Source organism: Balaenoptera borealis, assembly GCF_965194805.1.
Source record: "Balaenoptera borealis genome assembly, chromosome: 11".
NCBI lineage: Eukaryota > Metazoa > Chordata > Mammalia > Artiodactyla > Balaenopteridae > Balaenoptera > Balaenoptera borealis.
The window spans coordinates 64,075,709-64,094,749 of record NC_138868.1 but is presented as its reverse complement, the minus strand read 5'-3'; the positions used below and the strand labels follow the sequence as shown (position 1 = coordinate 64,094,749).

At 38.1% G+C, this 19,041-nt stretch overlaps 2 protein-coding genes across 16 annotated transcripts; one reads left to right on the top strand and one right to left on the bottom strand.

The window, feature by feature from the left end:
- Positions 1–253: 253 nt before the first annotated feature.
- On the top strand, positions 254–6,636 carry CREBZF (CREB/ATF bZIP transcription factor). 11 transcript variants are annotated; one of them, XM_082343387.1, is made up of 5 exons: positions 256–2,485; positions 2,697–2,774; positions 3,013–3,127; positions 3,856–3,924; positions 5,680–6,636. In XM_082343387.1, the coding sequence occupies exons 1-2, from the start codon at positions 1,428–1,430 to the stop codon at positions 2,710–2,712; spliced, it is 1,074 nt and encodes a 357-aa protein (XP_082199513.1). In that variant the 5' UTR covers positions 256–1,427; the 3' UTR covers positions 2,713–2,774; positions 3,013–3,127; positions 3,856–3,924; positions 5,680–6,636. The 11 variants fall into 11 exon arrangements, with proteins under 11 accessions (XP_082199505.1, XP_082199506.1, XP_082199514.1 ...); XM_082343386.1 differs by lacking the exon at positions 5,680–6,636 and adding an exon at positions 4,546–5,221; XM_082343384.1 differs by lacking the exon at positions 3,013–3,127 and adding an exon at positions 4,546–4,656 and having other exon boundaries at positions 258–2,485.
- Positions 6,637–10,546: 3,910 nt separating this feature from the next.
- TMEM126A (transmembrane protein 126A) lies at positions 10,547–18,808 on the bottom strand. Of its 5 annotated transcripts, none has more exons than XM_082343408.1 (5): positions 18,665–18,808; positions 16,518–16,613; positions 12,691–12,884; positions 11,415–11,529; positions 10,547–10,782 (listed from the first exon to the last, which is right to left on the bottom strand). In XM_082343408.1, exons 1-5 carry the CDS (start codon positions 18,706–18,708, stop codon positions 10,590–10,592), a joined length of 642 nt encoding a protein of 213 aa, XP_082199534.1. In that variant the 5' UTR covers positions 18,709–18,808; the 3' UTR covers positions 10,547–10,589. The 5 variants fall into 5 exon arrangements, with proteins under 5 accessions (XP_082199534.1, XP_082199533.1, XP_082199537.1 ...); XM_082343407.1 differs by having other exon boundaries at positions 18,650–18,798; XM_082343411.1 differs by having other exon boundaries at positions 16,518–16,648; positions 18,665–18,779.
- Between the last annotated feature and the right edge of the window lie 233 nt (positions 18,809–19,041).

The window sequence follows — 19,041 nt, the reverse complement described above, 5'->3', positions numbered from 1 at the left end:
GAAAAAACAATCAAATGCAATAAGTGAGCCATGATTGGATCCTGGTTCAAAAGAACATATCTGCTATAAAAGATGATTTTTTTTTAAAGTTGTTTTTTTTTTAAATTAATTTACTTATTTATATTTGGCTGTGTTGGGTCCTCCTTTCTGTGAGGGCCTTCTCCAGTTGCGGCAAGCGGGGGCCACTCTTCATCGCGGTGCGCGGACCTCTCACTATCGTGGCCTCTCTTGCTGTGGAGCACAGGCTCCAGACGTGCGCAGGCTCAGTAGTTGTGGCTCACGGGGCTAGTTGCTCCGCAGCATGTGGGATCTTCCCAGACCAGGGCTCGAACCCGTGTCCCCTGCATTAGCAGGCAGATTCTCAACCACTGCGCCACCAGGGAAGCCCCCTAAAAGACGATTTTTGAGGAAAGCTGAGCAAATTTGAATATGGTATGGGTAATAGATATTAGCAAGATTGTTAATTTTCTCAAGACCTGATAATAGTATTATGACTATGAAATAGAATGTTCTTATTTTTAGAGGTGCATACTGCAACATGTTTGGGTGGTGTGTCTTGTCTGCAACTTTGGGATGATTTTGCAAAAAAAAATGTTTTAAAAACATTTATATACAGATAAAGCATATATGGCAAAATGTTAATTGTTGACTTGTTGAGTCTGGGTATTGGGTACTATTGTTGAATTAGAGTGGATACTGTAATATTCTTTCACATATTCTGTATATTTGGAAATTTTTATAATAAAAACTTGGAAAAATTAAATTACATATGAATGACTTATTCACCTCTTTTTTCTTCTAGTACTCTATAAGTGTTTGAGTGAAAAGATCTTGTGATATAGAGAAAGGGGAAAGGAGCAGTTCCAAGAAGAATCTGATCAGCAGTCTTAAGTTCCAGGATAACTAAGATTATTCATAAATTAGGTATCTAAAGATCAATTCTGAGCGAGACTGGCTTCACTGGAGGTGGAAGCTAGAATACAGAGTATTGAGAAGTGAGGGCCGAGAGAGTAGACCACTTTTTCAGTAAATCCCAGGTTTGTTGTTATTTTTGCCGCTGTTACTATGACGTCACTGGAGATCTGGAGCTCCTCCAGCTCCAGACCTTATTCGAACTCTCGCGATACTAGAGCCTGGTGGAGCGCGAAATGCAGTGGGAGGGGCTGGAACGAGATTGACTGACTTCCGGCCAGGCCGTTGTCTGGGTGGCGCGGTCGAGTCATCGTTGGGCCTCGCCGCTTCCATCTCCCTTCCCTCCCCCCCCGCCCCGGCGCGGGGGGTCGACCAGCCAAGTGGGGCGGGAGGCGACTCGGACCTTCCTCTTCATTTCGTTCTGGCCTGCTGCCCGGCTACCCGCTCTGGGTCCTCGGGACCCGCGAGGCCCGGTCTGAGGGGCCGGGGCCTACGTGGGCCCGCCGTCGGGCCCCATGCGGCATAGCCTGACCAAACTGCTGGCGGCCTCGGGCAGCGACTCCCCAAGCCGCAGCGAGAGCCCTGCGCCGATCGCGACCTGCTCGCTGCCCCCGGACTTGACCCGGGCGGCAGCGGAGGACGAGGGGACGGCGGCGGCCGGGTCTCCCGGCCGCAAACAGCCGCCCGGCGACGAGGGCGAGTCGGACGCCGGGAGGGGGGGCCGCGGCGTCGTGGCCGCGCGCGCGCCCTCGCCCGAGGAGATGGAGGAGGAGGCTATCGCCAGCGTTCCCGGGGAGGAGACGGAGGACATGGACTTTCTGTCGGGCCTGGAACTGGCGGATCTGCTGGATCCCCGGCAACCAGACTGGCATCTGGAGCCCGGGCTCAACTCGCCCGGGCCTCTCTCCTCGTCCGGCGGAGGCTCGGATAGCGGCGGCCTCTGGAGAGGGGACGACGACGACGAGGCCGCGGCTGCCGAGATGCAGCGCTTTTCTGACCTGCTGCAGAGGCTGTTAAACGGCATCGGAGGCTGCAGCAGCGGCAGTGACAGTGGCGGCGGCGAAAAGAGGCGGAGAAAGTCCCCGGGAGGAGGCGGCGGCAGCAGCGGCAACGACAACAACCAGGCGGCGACAAAGAGTCCCCGGAAGGCGGCGGCGGCTGCTGCCCGTCTCAACCGGCTGAAGAAGAAGGAGTACGTGATGGGGCTGGAGAGTCGAGTACGGGGTCTGGCAGCCGAGAACCAGGAGCTGCGGGCCGAGAATCGGGAGCTGGGCAAGCGCGTACAAGCACTGCAGGAGGAGAGTCGCTACCTACGGGCCGTCTTAGCCAACGAGACCGGACTGGCTCGCTTGCTGAGCCGGCTGAGCGGCGTGGGACTGCGGCTGACCACCTCGCTCTTCAGAGACTCGCCCGCCGGTGACCATGACTACGCTCTGCCCGTGGGAAAGCAGCAGCAGGACGTGCTGGAAGAGGACGACTCAGCCGGAGGAGTGTGTCTTCATGTGGACAAGGATAAGGTGTCGGTGGAGTTCTGCTCGGCGTGCGCCCGGAAGGCGTCGTCTTCTCTTAAAATGTAGGGTCAAGTAATCTGCTCTTTATCCGCGTTTACCCCTTTCAACTCCCTTACACCATGTAAAACACCTTAGTGGGACATCTTCACTGGACACATTTCAGAGGAGGAAAAAAAAGTAATATTGAATCTTTAAGTGTTTAGCTAAAAGCATGAATGTGACACTGTAACCAACTCCTAATGATAACATGTCACTATTAAATCTCTCTGACAGTTTCTTTTTTAGGTGATTTCCTTCCTGCCAGGCTCCGTTGTAGGGGTTACAGAACAGTCGTTCCCGCCTCACAACCTGGTAAGGATCCATCTCTTCACGTAACGCTCATGCTCTGCTGCTTAGTCTACTTTAATGGGCAACATCTCAATTTGTGTGTGTGTGTGTGATATATTTTTTTTTTCTTTTCTTTTTTGGAAGGTGGGAGGGGAATCTAATTTGGGCCCTGTCCACCCTGGAAACAGACTTGTGCTGGTCAATATTGTATTCAAGTTGCTTCTTCTGGTTGAAATAGCTGTTAATGTGTCCCCTTGTTCAGACTTGCGTGTACCTAGCTCTTCTGTCCCCAGTGTGGACATGGCCTTGGATGACATCGGTTCCAACTGTACACTGAAAGCTGCTAATAGAGATACAGTTTGGAGAAAGTGACACAGGTGAAGTTGAATGGAAGTTCCGAGTTGTACAAGGTGCAAATTGGAATTCCAACTTTAGAGCAACTTTTCAGAGGTTGACAATAAGTACTTGGGGCATACACAGATGTGATAGTTATTTTGCGGAGATGACAGAAATCTCTTAAATATTCAAGAATGCCTTTTAGTTTTCATAGATCTAGATATACAATCTATTCAGATTAATAGATTTTTATATCTCACCATTAGAGAAGTTGGAAATTAACATGCATATCAGATTCCTGTGTTAGTTACTTAAAGGAAGAATAAGAATGGTTAATGAAATGATTCTTTGAGGACCAGCACAGTGATTTACCCTATCACTGAGTATGAATAAATTGTTGAACACCTTTATTTTTGTTGTATTAAAATTTTAGGTTAAATTTATGTATGATTAGATATTGAAGGTTATGAAATGTGAATGAAAACGTGTAAAGTGAGGCTTCACAAAGAATCTTATTCTCCGTATTTCAAGGATATTTGTCCTATTTAAAAGTAAGTTTTAAAATTGAGTGACTTAATGACACGATTGACACTTTTTCCAAAGTTGGGACATAGTCTTCCTTTGAAGTACTCTATTATCTATTGTCCAGTTGTATAGATTGAGTCACAGTGTCTTTCAGTGTAAGAGACATTAAGAAATTCTTTGTGAAACATCACTGTTTGATAAAGTATATACGTATTTAGCATCCTTGTTTTTCTTTGTGCTAAAGTGGATACAGCTGTTGGGGCAGAAGAGACGGGACCAGCTGCTGGCCACATTTCCTGCTTTATTTTAAAAGGTAGTATAAGAAATGAGGAAAAAGAGGTAATATCAGGGCTTCTGCTTTTATTTTAAAATGTTCATAATTAAAAAGTATTTTCCAGCAGTCCAAAGATGTAAGTTATCTTACATATAAAATGTTTTATTTTGTTGTTATTTGGTTATGAAAATGGAATCTTGTTCTTGAAGAACTGTAAATGTTTTGTTGCTAGATAATACACTTTTGAGACCTAACTTGGTCTCCGGTTTCCAGTGCATTACAGCATATTTTGTAAAATCATCTACTGCACTTGAGCATGAATGGATAGTAGCCAAACTCACAACCTGGAGTGATGAACCTGCTTATACCTAAGTGCAGGAGCAAGCCCCTCACAATGCAGCTGCATGGATTTTTAGTGCCTACTGAATTATATATATAAATATATATAAAAACCAAAAGTAGTTGGAAAAGTTATTTGAAATGACTAATTTGTGCTATCTTTATGGAATATGTTAAATGTAGCTTTTTGAAACAGAAGCCTTGAATTGAAAGTTAATTAATACTTGAACACTTTGTATATATTTCTTTGTATATAATTTTGTGCAGTACCAATGACAAAAATATGGTGTCATAATAAAACCAGGTTTGTTGATCTTTCAGTCATGGGCTCAAAGAATTTATTCATCTCTAACATGACATTAGAAAATAATGGATGAAAATAGGAAAAATGATTGTTGTTAATGCTGTGGGTCTTAAAAGGTTCTGGAAGCAGTAAGTGCGTTTTTCTAAAAATTATACCATTCCCTTGGAATATTTTCTTCCTAACATCAATGATTTTCCTGCATTATTTGAAGTTTGGGGCTGGGGAGAAACAGTCAAAGCTTTCTGAATTGGGATGCTTTGACATTCCAAGTATAGATTTTTAGAATGTCATTTTATAAATGGCAGTTTTTGGAAATACTTGATTAAGAACTTTTGAAAATGGAGATTAGTATCGACTATTTTAAAAGCTGCTTTGTTAGGTTGCTTCTGTTTTAACTGTCTTTTCTTAGTTTCCATTTCATTCTCTTTTTTTTCTAATTTTGGTAAATTAGTGATTTTGTCATTTTTTGCATCAACGTCATGGTCTTGTTTTTACATGGTATTGCATGTATTTAGGACCTATCTAACAGGGGCTTTAAATAAATATGGTCATATTTATGTGTAAACACGTTTTACTGTAAATGTTTGGGTTTCTGAATTTACAACAGATATGTTTATTTCAGTATGTAGTAAACAATATCTTAAAGTGTCCTATTCACTACTTGTTAATTAAAAAAGTTATGATTAATATGAACCTGTTGTCTTACTATTTTTAGAAAATTGTGTTCTGAATGATTAGTAGTTGGATAAAGGAGATTTCTGGACTATAATATGGATTTAGAAATTTTCAGGTTTGGCTCTATTTACTGTAATGGATGAAAGCAGTTTAGTGTTTGGGGAATCTTTTTTTTTTTAATTTTTTTTTTCATAATTGTGCCTCTGTGGCAAAATGATACAGCAAGTTCTAGAGTAAAGATGTAGCTTTTAATGTTTGTCTTCTGATGGTGACAGGAATTTATACATTAATTGAACTAACACATCATATTGACTTAATGTTTCTGCACTTCCTTGACCAAACCTAACTAAAAAGTCCACGTTTGTTAAAATGTAGTCACACCTCTGATATAATCCGACAAAAAGTGTTCGAAATATTTTAAATATTTGTGCATTTGATAATCACTAAATTAATCTCTCTCTCTTCTCTTTAAACAGCTTAGCAGTGTCTGCAAAAACGAATCTTTTCCTACAACCTGTTAACTGACTGGACTGATGGTAACAAAGTAATTGTGGGAGCCATGTCGGTCAAAAATTTGGCATCTGCTGAAAAAAATGAATGCCATTTTCAAGTTCCCAAATTACTTCTATACTGATTTCACTTTCCAGATTTCACTTTCCAGAAATGGAGATATGAAAAGATTCTCTGGAATCCTTGAAAGACTTAATAGAAATACATGAGACAAAGTTAATTTTGGAACAAAATTATACTTTTTTTGTCTTTCATGGGAGTGATACTCAGTTCTTTGCATACCTTTTAAAAATTGTAACCATTGGAGAAGAGAATGATAGTATTTCATCAAGGAATATTAGATTCTTTACATAATCAAGCGCACATTCTGTGGAATTAGATTTAGTGGAGTAGAATTACATAAACAGGCCATCAGTGATCACAGGCATATCATGAGTTTGTATTTATTTCCTGGAACATGAGAACTAATCTGAAGTACAGACAGACGTTGCTGAGTAGAATATAAAAGTTAATGTAAAGTCTTTAAAGAGTAGTCTTTTTAAATAGATGCATTGATTTGTCTGTATATCTTTGAAAAATTGATTATGATTAAATGTGTGGGTAGTTAATTGCGATTCAGGGTAATGCCAAGATGTGTGGATTCTGAGGTTTTTGGCTTCTTGAGCTTTCTCCGAGGACTTATTAAAAATATTTTGAGGTTTCTAATGAATGGTATACTAGTTTCTGCTGTTTTATATTAAAATTTCTCTAGTACGTAAGGGCTTTAGTATTCTGGATGATGGGAGTGGCTTTTTTCATGGAATGTGGTTGTTTTACTTAATTGAAACATTTTTCCAGTTCATTACAAGTGTGAAAAAACACTCAAAACTCTGGTTGTTTTATGTCATTTTTGTTGGATTATGTTAATACATTCTTTCACCTGGTCTAGACTGAGTCATTTTATCTTACTGACTCACTTGGGAAGTGTGCAGATGATAGAAGTGGGAGGGGGTAGGAGATAGGCTCTTATTTTCTTTCCAGAACGATTCATCATAATAACTATACAGTTTGGTTATTGTATGGTGATATAAAAAATTTATTAAATCCACTCAGTTTCTTGTAATGTAAGTGTATTCAGTGTCTCTGATGCCAGGCAGCAAAGAGCATTCCCAGTGGCTTATTCTTATGTGATTGATGGATGCTCCTACAGTACGAACAGTACAGCTGGTTGTACTGTAACCAAAATCAGGTAGGCATCAACACTACTTGGTGACTATAATTACTACTTTGATAGAATAGAGTGGATAATTCACTGATAATGAGTCATTACCTTTTAAAGTATGTGATTACCTAGTTCAGTATTTTGGAGGTATGCTTTTAAGCTAAACAATCTTATGACTATTTAAGGTTGAATAGGTAGTAAAATATTTTCAAGTGTTTAGTTTTTTTCCCCAGGCTATCAATACAAAGTTTTGAGACCTTCCCAAATGGTTATATTTTTATATTTTACTGTACTGATTTTTGTTGAGAAACCAGGTAGTTACCATTTAAGCCAGGGATCACAAAGGGGAGGTCCTCCATTAGAAACATGTAAAGTGTTTGTTTGGCCAGCACAGTTTTTTTTACATATTTGAACTTGAATACCTCAATACTCTCTCTGCCAGTCACTCCCTATTGTCTTATAATACCAGACTGAGCTCAGAGCTCTGACCTAGACTGCAAGTGGTCATTTACATGCAGTTTTAAAGTGCAGAAAAATTAAACTGGAGATAATTTAAATTTTATTCAGAAAGTAAATTACTTTATCGTTAGCAACAAATCATGTACTATTAGAGGAAAAATATTTTTTAAAGATAAAGGTTAAAAGAAAGTTGCCCTGTTCATTGCTTTGGTTACTCATAGTGTTTTTATTCCTAGTTTTCTACCTTTCCCCAATTTGTACATTCAGGATTTCTTAGTTAGCTGTTTTTCCCACTTTTTAAAAAGAAACCAGGTCACAGTGGGCTTTCATAATTTTTTGTAGTTTTTTTTTTGGCCATGCCACATGGCTTGCGGGATCTTACTTCCTGAACCAGGGAGTGAACCCGGGCCCTTTGCAGTGAAAGTGTGGAGTCCTAACCACTGGACTGCCAGGGAATTCCCAATTTTTTGTAGTTTTGTTGACCCAAAATTTGTTGAAATTCATCTTTTGCTCAATTTTCAGTTAATCTAATTTAAAAATCTAGTCACTTGGTGTTTTGAACATTCGTGTAGCTGTTAATATGTACGGATTTGAATTTTATTGGTGGCCCAACTTCCTTTAAAATGTGCCATCAAATTCTGTATGTTTCCTTTTTACCCACTGAGGTCAAATCCCTCTGGCTTCTAATGTACCATAGTCTGGGGTTTACAAATTAACATCTTAATTTAAGTATAGTATAACATGAACCTTCTTTTTTAAAGCCAAATAACTACACAGAATAAATTTTGAAAGACAGGTTTAAATAGTTTGTTTACTGTGACAGAATTGAAATAAACTATTTTCCTGACTGAGGCAGTGTTCTTTAGGTCTTAGCTAAAAATGACTGTTTCCTTAAATTGTAATGCAGATCACAGCAGGTTCACACAAATTTGCCCCCTGACCAAAAATTTTGGTAAAGTAGATTTGTAGCAACAGGTTTAAAGTAACATGTTCTTTGGCTTATGTTGCCCATTTCTACTAACTGGGAAGATGATTTAAGAAAAATATGGTAGAGGACAGATGTTAGAAATCGTTTTTGGTTGCAGAAACCATTGTAAATTTTTGTATGTTTATAGATGGTGGTATGCTAGGGAGTAAGTACTGTGGGAGTGTTTAAGGATAAGTAAGGAAACAATTTGCACTAAATTATCCATTTAGTAATATCAGTGGGTTTTGAATTATCTAAGTTCATTACACCATTGTTTTTAAAGGAGTCTAATTCAGTAATTTGGGTTTCTTATTTTTGAAGTCAGGAATTTTAATTCTTTTTTTTTTTTTACTGTGATAAGTAGAACTCTACTTTAAATAAAAATGACAGCACACACATAAAATGTATAATTTTGGGTCAGACAACTTTATTGTGGTATTTTAGCTTGTAAAATAAAGTTTTTTGGGGTTTTTTTTGCCTTTTATATATGTTTTTCCTAGTTGTAAAGGTAAAGCATATTCATTTCAGAAAGCTGGGATTATCCAGAAAGGAATCAGAATGAAAAGGAAAATCAGCCTTAATTTTATAACCCAGAGAATATCCACAGTAAAATACAGATTCTTTTGTCTGATAATTGGGATCATTTTTTTTTATCAAACATAGTTTGATAGGGAATTTTTTTTTATTATCTGTTTCTATTTGGTTTTGACTTGGTGTTTTTTTTTTTTTTTTGACCTCATCACGTGGCTTGCATGATCCTAGTTCCCTGACCAGGGATTGAACCTGCGTCCTCAACAGTGAAAGTGTGGAGTCCTAACCACTGAACTGCCAGGGAATTCCCTTGTATTTTATTAATTGAATTTTAAATCTTTGGCTGCACTGCTTTCTTTAAGGGACACTGAAAGCCTGTCCCACTCTCAGAGCTGCCTTTTTTAGGTGACAGGCTAAATCCTTTCATAAAATTATCAGTAGCATAAGATTATTTAACAGATATATCACTATATTTGAAAAGAATAGTTAAGATGCTTGTGAATGTGGTCTTGGATGACACAAATATTGTTTGGTATGACTGGCTTGTTTCATAAGAAAGTGTTGGTCTAGCTCTGCATTGTGTAATACTGAGGCTATTATCCACATGTGGCTAAGCAATTTAAATTAATTAAAAGATTCAGTTATTCAGGTGCACTAGTCAAATTTTGGGTGCTCAGTAGCCACATATGGCTAGTGCTAACATATTATCAGTCATATATAAAATATTTCCTCATCATCACAAAGTTTTGTTGGCCAGTGCTGATTTAGATGCTGTTACATGAGAAAATGGTTTCAAGAACTGAGATGAAAACTTTTAGGACGGGAAACACAATAGATCGTTGCAAAAATTTAAATGATCTATCTTAGGAATTGAGGAATAGACCTAGGATATTTCAAAAAACAAAACCAGAAACAATAGGAAGAATATGGCTACCTCAGATTTGAGTGCCTGATGACAGGTGCTACGTTAAAGTCAACTTACATGTATGATACCAATCTTCAGTGAGGTTACTGATGAGGAAACTGAGGGCCAGAGAGATCAGTTAACTTGCTTAGCATCATCATACAGCCAAAAAAAATGGCTCAGGTCTATGTGCTTCTAAAGAACTATACCACACTAGATGAAAGCTTCGAAGATGATAGAATTTGCCTTAATCTTATAAGAGTATAGCTTTCCAATGATACAAATAAGATGACTTTTGAAGTAGGTAACTATCATTAGGACAGCTCAAGCTGAGCCTGAATCATCATCTCTGAAGAATACTGGGAATTGATCCCTCTGTGAGGAATGTTTTTAAATATGTTCTAAGATTCTATGAAAGAATAATACCTATGGAAACAGTGAATTGAGAAAATGAAGTGTAACGTTTCTGTAGTGTATTGATACTCCCCGCCCTGGTCCCTGCCATTTTCATTCCTGTTTGGATTCTTTATGAGGTTTTCAGTGAAAACTGCCGTGTGGTTTTTTTCCCTGTGTTACAGACCAAACTGCCTAATGTAAAGGAGTGTAGAGCAAGCAATGTGGGAGAGACGGTATTGGGAACACTAGAGAAGTAGGCTCTTGTCTAAGTGGGTAGTGTTGAATAATTTAAGTATTCAGCCTTTTGTTGTAGATCCCAGAATTGTACCTCATGTGATAAATTACAATTCTTATTTATTCATACTTAGATGTAGGTTATTTTTACAGTTTTATTTTTGTGTACAGATTTGCTTAACCATCACTGAATTTCTAGGTCAGGTTCAGGTAACTGAAGAGCCTTTATAAGTAGTTTATATTGTCTAGACCCAAGGTATGCTGCAAACCCAGTCTGGAGCAAAATGGGAAATAACATCTTTCTAAAGACAGGCTTAGAAATCCTAATCCAGTAATTTAAGATGTTTCCTTTCTCGGGTAGCAGGGCTGAGTTATACCTGTAAGAAAACATTGAGACAGTTCACTAGAAAAGACAGTTGCATCAAGTGGCAAATCTATGTACAATACATATTCCAGAAGTCTTAAAACTAGCTTAGGTAAAGACTGAGGTAATGCTATTCTCTTCAATGTCTACTAGTCATAAAAACTGTCCTTTTGTTTTATTTTGTCCTTTTCTCCGTTTCACCTCTGGAAGCTCATATAGTATAGACTGCTTGGTACAAGAGTTCATCAGAGAATAACTGAATTATTTTGGCTTATAGCGAGACATTTTCTGATGGAATTTCCTTTTAGAGGAAGTACTCAGACCCTAAGAACATTATGCATATAATGTAGCTTTCATGCTAGTCACAGTACTTTTTGCAGCTTTGTAACTAGCATTCCATATATAAAGTTAAGAACCTGAACGACACACCCAAGAGGTAATGTGATAAATTTCTAGAAGTGTTTTCAAATTCTTGAGAAGTATTCTTTGATTACCCAGAAAAAACAAGTCTTGTTAACTCTTTCAAGTCAAACAGGTAACATTGCCTTAAAAATAGAAAATGTACTTGCTGTTTTAAAGTTTGCATTTTCTAGGCAATCATTTATATTATTAGAGTTTTTCGATAATTATGGAAAACAATCCTACCTGGCTGCTAGGCCACCATTCACAGGGATAGCCAAGAAAACAGGGTACAGGCCACCAAAAACAAGACCAACCAGTCCACCTCGTGTTATGGTACAGGTTTCACAATGTAAATCACCTAGGAAATAAATCAGTTCTGCAATTGGATAGTCAAGCAAACATTTAAAGAATGCAAGGTCCCCTTATATGCATCACAGGTACTCAATTTTCAGGCAGTAATACAGCAAATGCATTTCTACAAGGCATGTTAAAAGGTATAATTACACATATGGATAATCTAAAACAGCCAGGAATAACTGATAAAACCATCTTAGGAAAAATTCCCTAATTTGTTTTGAACTTGAATATAATAATCTCAGTGTGCACTGCTTCTAGCTTTTTGCGCATGTATTAGCAAACCTGAGCTAATATTTTTGTCTTTAAGAAACTTTTTTAAACCCATGGGAAATTTAACAATTTGATTTATCTTACATTTTTACATTATACAGTGTGATTTTATTTTTATAAAATTGTTTATTCATTTCCAGATTAGTATAAGGTATTAAAAATAGAAAGCTAAGCTAACCTATGTTTTCACTCATTCTGTTCAGCTTATTCTGCAGTAGGTTTCCCTGCACATAATTCTTTCCACACTGATCTTGGGGATTCAAGCAAATACTCATCTAATTTAAACAAATCTGAAGTAGCACTTAAGAGAATTTAAATGGACTGCCTCCCTACTACCACCTATGGTAATAATTTTTTTAAAATTATTAATCAGAAATTCTTTCATGATTTAGCTATACTTGGAGTACTCAGCAAATATGGTGAACTGTCCAAAGGAAATCAGGTCTCCATGTATTTGATAACTATTGCACATATACAGATATAGTGCTTTAGAGATTTAGTGATTTTTATGGGAACAAGATAAAGTCTTGTTCCCATAAAAAATTTTTCCCCCTTAAGAAAATTGTATAATTTTTTAAAAATTAAGGCAGTCAGCATTTAAGAAAAAAATAAAGTTTCCAAATATTTCTTACTAAACACTGTGGGAGAGATAAGTTAGATAAAGGAAAGTATTTAGAATTACTGTGTATATATTTTACTTGTTTGGTAGACCATGCTAATCTGAATTAATTGCTGCTTTGCATAGAGAGGCTAGCAAGGTTCAGTCTTATCCAAGCAGTGACTATATTACAGCATATAGCCAATTGCTACGATTATTTAAGGATTAATGTAAGGTGTAAATAATGTACATATACCAAAGCAAACTTGCTGGTGACGGTGAAACAGAATTTACCTGTATTCAAAGGTAAACTTACAAAACCTTTGTAAGATACGTGTGCCGTCAAAAATGGGATCACTGCCATTGGTAAGCCAGCAGCTACACGAGCCTGTGTCACATGTAGGATGCGTCGAAAGAGACTATTTGCTATTAGGCCACAGAGAGCAGCATTAAGTCCAATATATGTTGATCCATTTTCAAGCAGATTCCTGAGTCGGTGAGAAAAAACAGTAACTTTTTGGCTGTACTGTGTGTGTAAGCTCTCCAACAATTCTGGCATATGTTACAGAACTTATCAGGACTTTAGGATTAACAGGATCCAACATTTATATCTTATAGCTCCATAAAACAAAAACCTTTTAAAATCATTATGTTTTACATATAGATTTTTATTCTAAAAGGCTTTGAATCTGGTCAACACTTTAAGGATACAGTGATACATTTAGTTTTGCTAAATGTATTGTGGGATTTTGCAAAGAATATTGGTATGGAAATTCCACCCCCCCACCACCACCAAGTATATAGCAGGGAAGAGCTTCTGAAGAGTCTGACTTGGATGCCTCTCTAGGCTCCCACAATACCCAATACTTCTGTAGCAAAACACATTATAAGGTGGTACTAGCTTATCACAGATTTACCTGTCAGCCTTCCCAACTAGTCTGTAAACAACTTGAAGACAGTGGATACAAAGATATAAATATCTTGGTTTCAACAGCACCTGGCACACAGAAGGCATTCAATAAGGTGAAATTGATGTTTCCTTTTACTCTTCCTTGAAGCATTAGAGTCAGGATTCGGGGGGTGGAGCAGTACTAACATTTAAGGGATACTGTATGCTAGGTACTTTATAAGAACTCATTGAAATAATAAATTGATGTTTTGGGATAGTAAGTGGTAGAACTGGTTTTTAAGGAAGGCATGTATGAGATTTAAAATGCATGTTCTATGCATTCTTTAATTTTGGGGAAAAAAACTAAAACTGCTGAATACTGAAAGTATCCAATTCAAAGCCTTCAGCCTATCACTTCTTTACCATCTGCTTTGCTTCCTATAACACAGGCGTCAACCTCTTTATTTTTTCATTACTCTTTTTTTTTTTAAATTTTATTTATGGCTGTGTTGGGTCTTCATTTCTGTGCGAGGGCTTTCTCCAGTTGTGGCAAGCGGGGGCCACTCTTCATCACGGTGCGCGGGCCTCTCATTATCGCGGCCTCTCTTGTTGTGGAGCACAGGCTCCAGACGCGCAGGCTCAGTAATTGTGGCTCACGGGCCTAGTTGCTCCGCGGCATGTGGGATCCTCCCAGACCAGGGCTCGAACCCGTGTCCCCTGCATTGACAGGCAGACCCTCAACCACTGCGCCACCAGGGAAGCCCTCTCATTACTCTTAATTAGCCAAACTAGTCACACACAATAACCCCTCTAACTTCTATGGTTAACACTCAACTTAAGACAGGTTTTCTAGGAATTCCTAATTGAGCTTTCTACATTGTGTAAGGTACTACTTTTCTTACCTGTCACTTTGCAATCACAGTGGTACTTGTCATTCAATCATTGAGCACTTATTGCATGCAGCAGACTTGGTGATGAAGGCACAAAAAATTATCTTCAGTGTTTTCATAGTTTATTATTGGAGAATGAAAGATGTGTAAACTTGATATATTGGATTGGCCAAAAATTTCGTTCGGATTTTTCCACGAAAAACTCAGACGAACATTTTGGTCAACCCAATATAACAAAAGTGTATTAAAATGGTGATGTTAGTACAAGGGAGGCAGTTTAGAAACTTAGGGTACATAAGACAATATTTAAATTGTGATGAGGGCCTAGAGAGCTACCAAACAACAAAACCCATGAATGTGAAAAGACCTGTGTATTCTTGTGGGAGCTGAGGGAATGGGAAACTTGAGCACTTCCTCTAAAATATTTTTATTTTATTTTCATAACAATACTGTGAAATATGTATTATCTTCATTTTTAGTCATAGGAACAAATGCTCAGGTAAATAATTTGCCCATATATATTATATATTATAATTATTACAAATATATACATTGTAATATGTTGATATATTAATGTTAAATATTATTATAAGTAAGTACCTAAATATAACAAGGAGTGTAACTGGAATCTGAATAGCAACGTTTGCTGTCTCCCAACCAGATTTTAATTTCCTGTGGCTTAAAGTCACATTGTTTAGTTAATATAATAATTCAATACAAAATTGTTATTATCTAGCAGCCCCATTGCCAGTCAGTGTTCCCAAAAAGTGCCTATACAATTAGAAACGTGAACTCAAGATTTTTTGGCAAGATAATACCCATAAAATAACTAGATACATGAACTAACACATGAAATATAAGACCAGAAATAACAAGAAGCAATGAAATAGATGGCACATGAAATTATTTTGTAGATAGTGAAGTGTATGAAACTAAAAAGAACTTTTCAAATAACTATTAAACATATCTAAATTGGTAATGCAAGAAATGAGGATTCAAACTTAGGAGAACTAGGATAGATAAAATAGAAGCAGAGGAAAAATAGCGAATAAAGCAAAGACGAGATGCTGTCATCTGCCCTGTTTACGTGCCACTGTTCGAAAGCAGTTTATTCCAAATTAAAGCTTACTTTGCAGTTCCAGATTACTTCCCCATTGATTATTATTTCTAATTTGGTGAAAGTCCCAGTAACACAGCCTGCTTGCTTCTCTTCAAGGCTGTCACATCTCTATTCTTCCTGGCTTTCCCTACCTTACTGGCCTGGAAACATGGGCACATGTCTTTTACTTGCTTAAAATGTTTCTGTTTACCTCTGGAAAACAATAACAAAACGATGTACAGTGTGTGTGTGTGGTGGGGGGAGAGGGAGGTTGGATATACATCTTATTACTACCCTTGGTTTATGGGTTCTCCCTTGTTGAGCTGGTGTCAGCAAGATTGGAATTTGTGCAAGATAGTAAGATTATACTTCCGAAATGTATTTCAAATCCATTCTTTTTTCACTTCAACTGCCACCACCACTCACCAGGATTACTATGCCAGTTTTCCTACTGGTCTTCTTCCTTTTCTCACCTACCTTAAATCTACTTTCCAAAAAGCAACTGTAATGTTCTTTAGAAATGTTAGCTGGATCATTCCCTGCTTAAAACAACTCCTGTTCCTTCAATCTTATGCCCACTTCCCTTGTACTTCAGTAACACTGGTTCCTCAAATATGACAAACTCGTTGCTGTCCTGTGGCCTAGGCATATGCCATTCCTTCCTCCTCTCCAGGCTGACTCTTCTTCATCCTTTTTGGTCTCAGATTTTCAGTTGAAATGGAATGTTAGGCTGCCTGAAGAACATGTTGTGGGAGAGTACTGGGGTTCACTCAGCATTGTCTTCAAAGATCAGTATGTTTCCTATATAAATTTAATAATATCTTAAAGATCTTTTAGCCATGATCCCATTTCTCTGACATTCCTTGTCTAGCTATGTGTGTTACATGGTACTCTCTTAGACTGTTAAGTGTAGTGATAGAAATGAATTGAGAAAGAAGACAGTTTAAAACCTATTTTAAAGGTTTGTTATTTAAATTAGTCCATAAATATATACATCTGCCTATACTCTAAGCCAAATGGAAAAACTGGGAGAACTATCAGATGTCCAAAGAAATGAATTTTAGCCTTGACTTAAAGGAAAATGGCTAATCTCTCTGAACCTTGGTTTTCTCATCAATGTAAGAAAAAAAAATCTCAATTTCCTTCTGACATTCTATGTTTGTTTATATTCAAACCGAATAAATTTGAGATGAATCGATGAAAATCCACCTGATAAAAGAATTTTTTAATTAAGGGATCTTACCTTTCTGCTTCTGGAAGTTGGTTAATTTTTCTGGTTATGATTTCAATTAAGTTCTTCTTGACAGTACCATCTGGTTTATGATTTTCCATCTTGAGCCTTAAATTAAAATGTCATTTTTCAATAATGTGTATCTATAGAAAAACAGCAAAAGGGCTTATAAAAAGCCTTTGGAAGACCATAAATATTTAATTTTAAAAAGTAGCCATAGCTTTATTTCATAATCTGAAAAATTAATGCATTAGACATCCCCCCAAAAACCCCCACAATTCTATGAAATAGAAACCAGAACATGGAAGACAACACATAAAGCTTATAGGAAATACAGAATATCTTTGTAACCCTTAAAAATATTGTAAATTTGCTAACGGCACTAACCATAAAACACATAAAGCTAATGTTAAACTAATATTAACCAATTAAAATGAACTTGTGTTCATTTACAGATACCATAAAGATAAGCCAGTTGGGGATTGGGGAGAAAGTGTTTGCAATATAACTGACAAAGGAGTAGTTGGTACCCAGAATATGTAAAGTATTGAATAGTACAAATCAATAAGAAAAAGGCAACCAACCCAATAGAAAAACTGACAAAAGGTTTGAACAGGCACTTCACAAAGAGGAAAGTCAAACACAATAAATATGAAAATATGCTTAACCACTATAATCAGGAAAATAGAAATTAAATTTCAATTACTGGCAAGAATGTGGGGTAACTGAAACTCATGTGCTGCTGGCGGAAGCATAGGTACAACCACTTTGGAAAAGAATTTGGTACTTAATAAGTAGAAGACACATACACCCAGCAATTTCACATCTAGGTATACCCTAGAGCAGAGGTCAGCAAACTTCTCTAAAGGGCCAGATGGTAAATATCTTAGGCTTTGTGGGTCACATAATGGTCTTTTGTTGAATATTTAAAAAAAAAAAACTTAAAAAATATAAAAATCATTTTGGCTGGCCGTAAAGAAACAAGCGATAGGCTTCGTCTGGCCCACGTCTGGCCCACTACCTGCCACGTCTGGCAGGTAGTTTGTTGATCTCTGCGCTAGTTGAGGTGAATAAAAGATTAAGGGAATGGGTGAATGATGAATTTTAGCCTGAAGATTTAGCTCATTAAATAAGATTTCAGGGTAGCAGAGTTAAGAAAAGCAAAAAGTTCAGAAAGAACAGACAACATGACTCTGAAATTTAATTTTATTGGTTCACTATTCATTTGCTACAAGATTAATTTATAACACTAATTTAACAAATATTTACTGGGTAGCCATTAGATGGCTTGGAAAATGTTCAGTACACTGAATTTCATATCCCTAAACTTAAAGTCAACATAAGTAGTACAATGCAGGCTTAGAAGTTTACGTCTGGGTTTCCCGGACTCAAACTTTTTGAGGGCCTTGGTTACAATAACGTAAGATCTGTGCCCTACAGGAACTTTGAATAATTTTATGTTGGGGGGTTGGGGGGTGTGGTGGAGAGAGAGAGAAAAACAATCAAATTCAGTATATATAAAGTGTACAGTGTATATGTCTGAAATACTGTTACATCAGAAAGTCCAGCCTAATGCTATCACTAGTTTTCTGTTCTATGCTCTGCATATTGGTGAGGTTCCTGGTTCTGTGAACTAGACATTTCTAAGGTGTCGCTATTAAAAGTCACCCTTAATTCGGTAAAAATTCTGATCTGGCAGCCCGCAGTAGGCCATTGTATCCCGGTTATTAATAATAAATCCCTATCAAAGACAATGCCACGTTTAAATATTACAAACATTTCAAAAGGCTTTTGCATTAGCTATCTCACATCACTCAAGATAGCTCCCGAGATAGACAAATGAGGAAAGTGGGGCCTCTGAAAATGAAATTAGGCCAAGGTCACCCTGTAAATTGGCAGTAATCCGGGGATTAAATTCAAGCAGGCTTTTTTTTTTTTTTTTTTTTTTTTGCCCCCTATAGGCTTAATTTAAATATAAGATCTTTTTTTCTAGGCTGGAAAGTGTAGGGCGGTCGGTGCGGTAGAACCGACTCGCCTCCTCCCCTTGCGACTCAGTCCCGGGATCTCATTCCCACACTGCGGTTGAACAGCATGTCACCACGCTGTGCTTCTCTTGATACTCGCCTTTTACTGCACCCCTTTACCCGGAATGCCGGTACCTTACGCTCTCCTCCCAGCGGTCGCTGCCTCCTCCGGTCTCCATCCGCCACGCGAGTGCTCACTCCAACCTTCGCTCAAGTCGCCCGGGCGCAGCCATCTTGGCTGACACGTGACACGGCCCGAGGCGGGCACTGGGTCGCGGCTGGGCCGCTGATTGGGCTTCCAGGACCGAGGTTGCGCTCAAGGACCTTCCGGCAGTGGGAGGTGCTGTGCCTCGCAGCAATGAGGTTTGGAGACCGTGGAGGGTACTGGTTACAACCTACCCACGCCTCAGGATAGAGACTGCAGAAATTGTGAAATTTCCGGATGGAAGTTGAGTGATCTTAAACCTGCCCCATTCGTTGAAAATCTACCTTAGGTATGTTACTTAAAACTT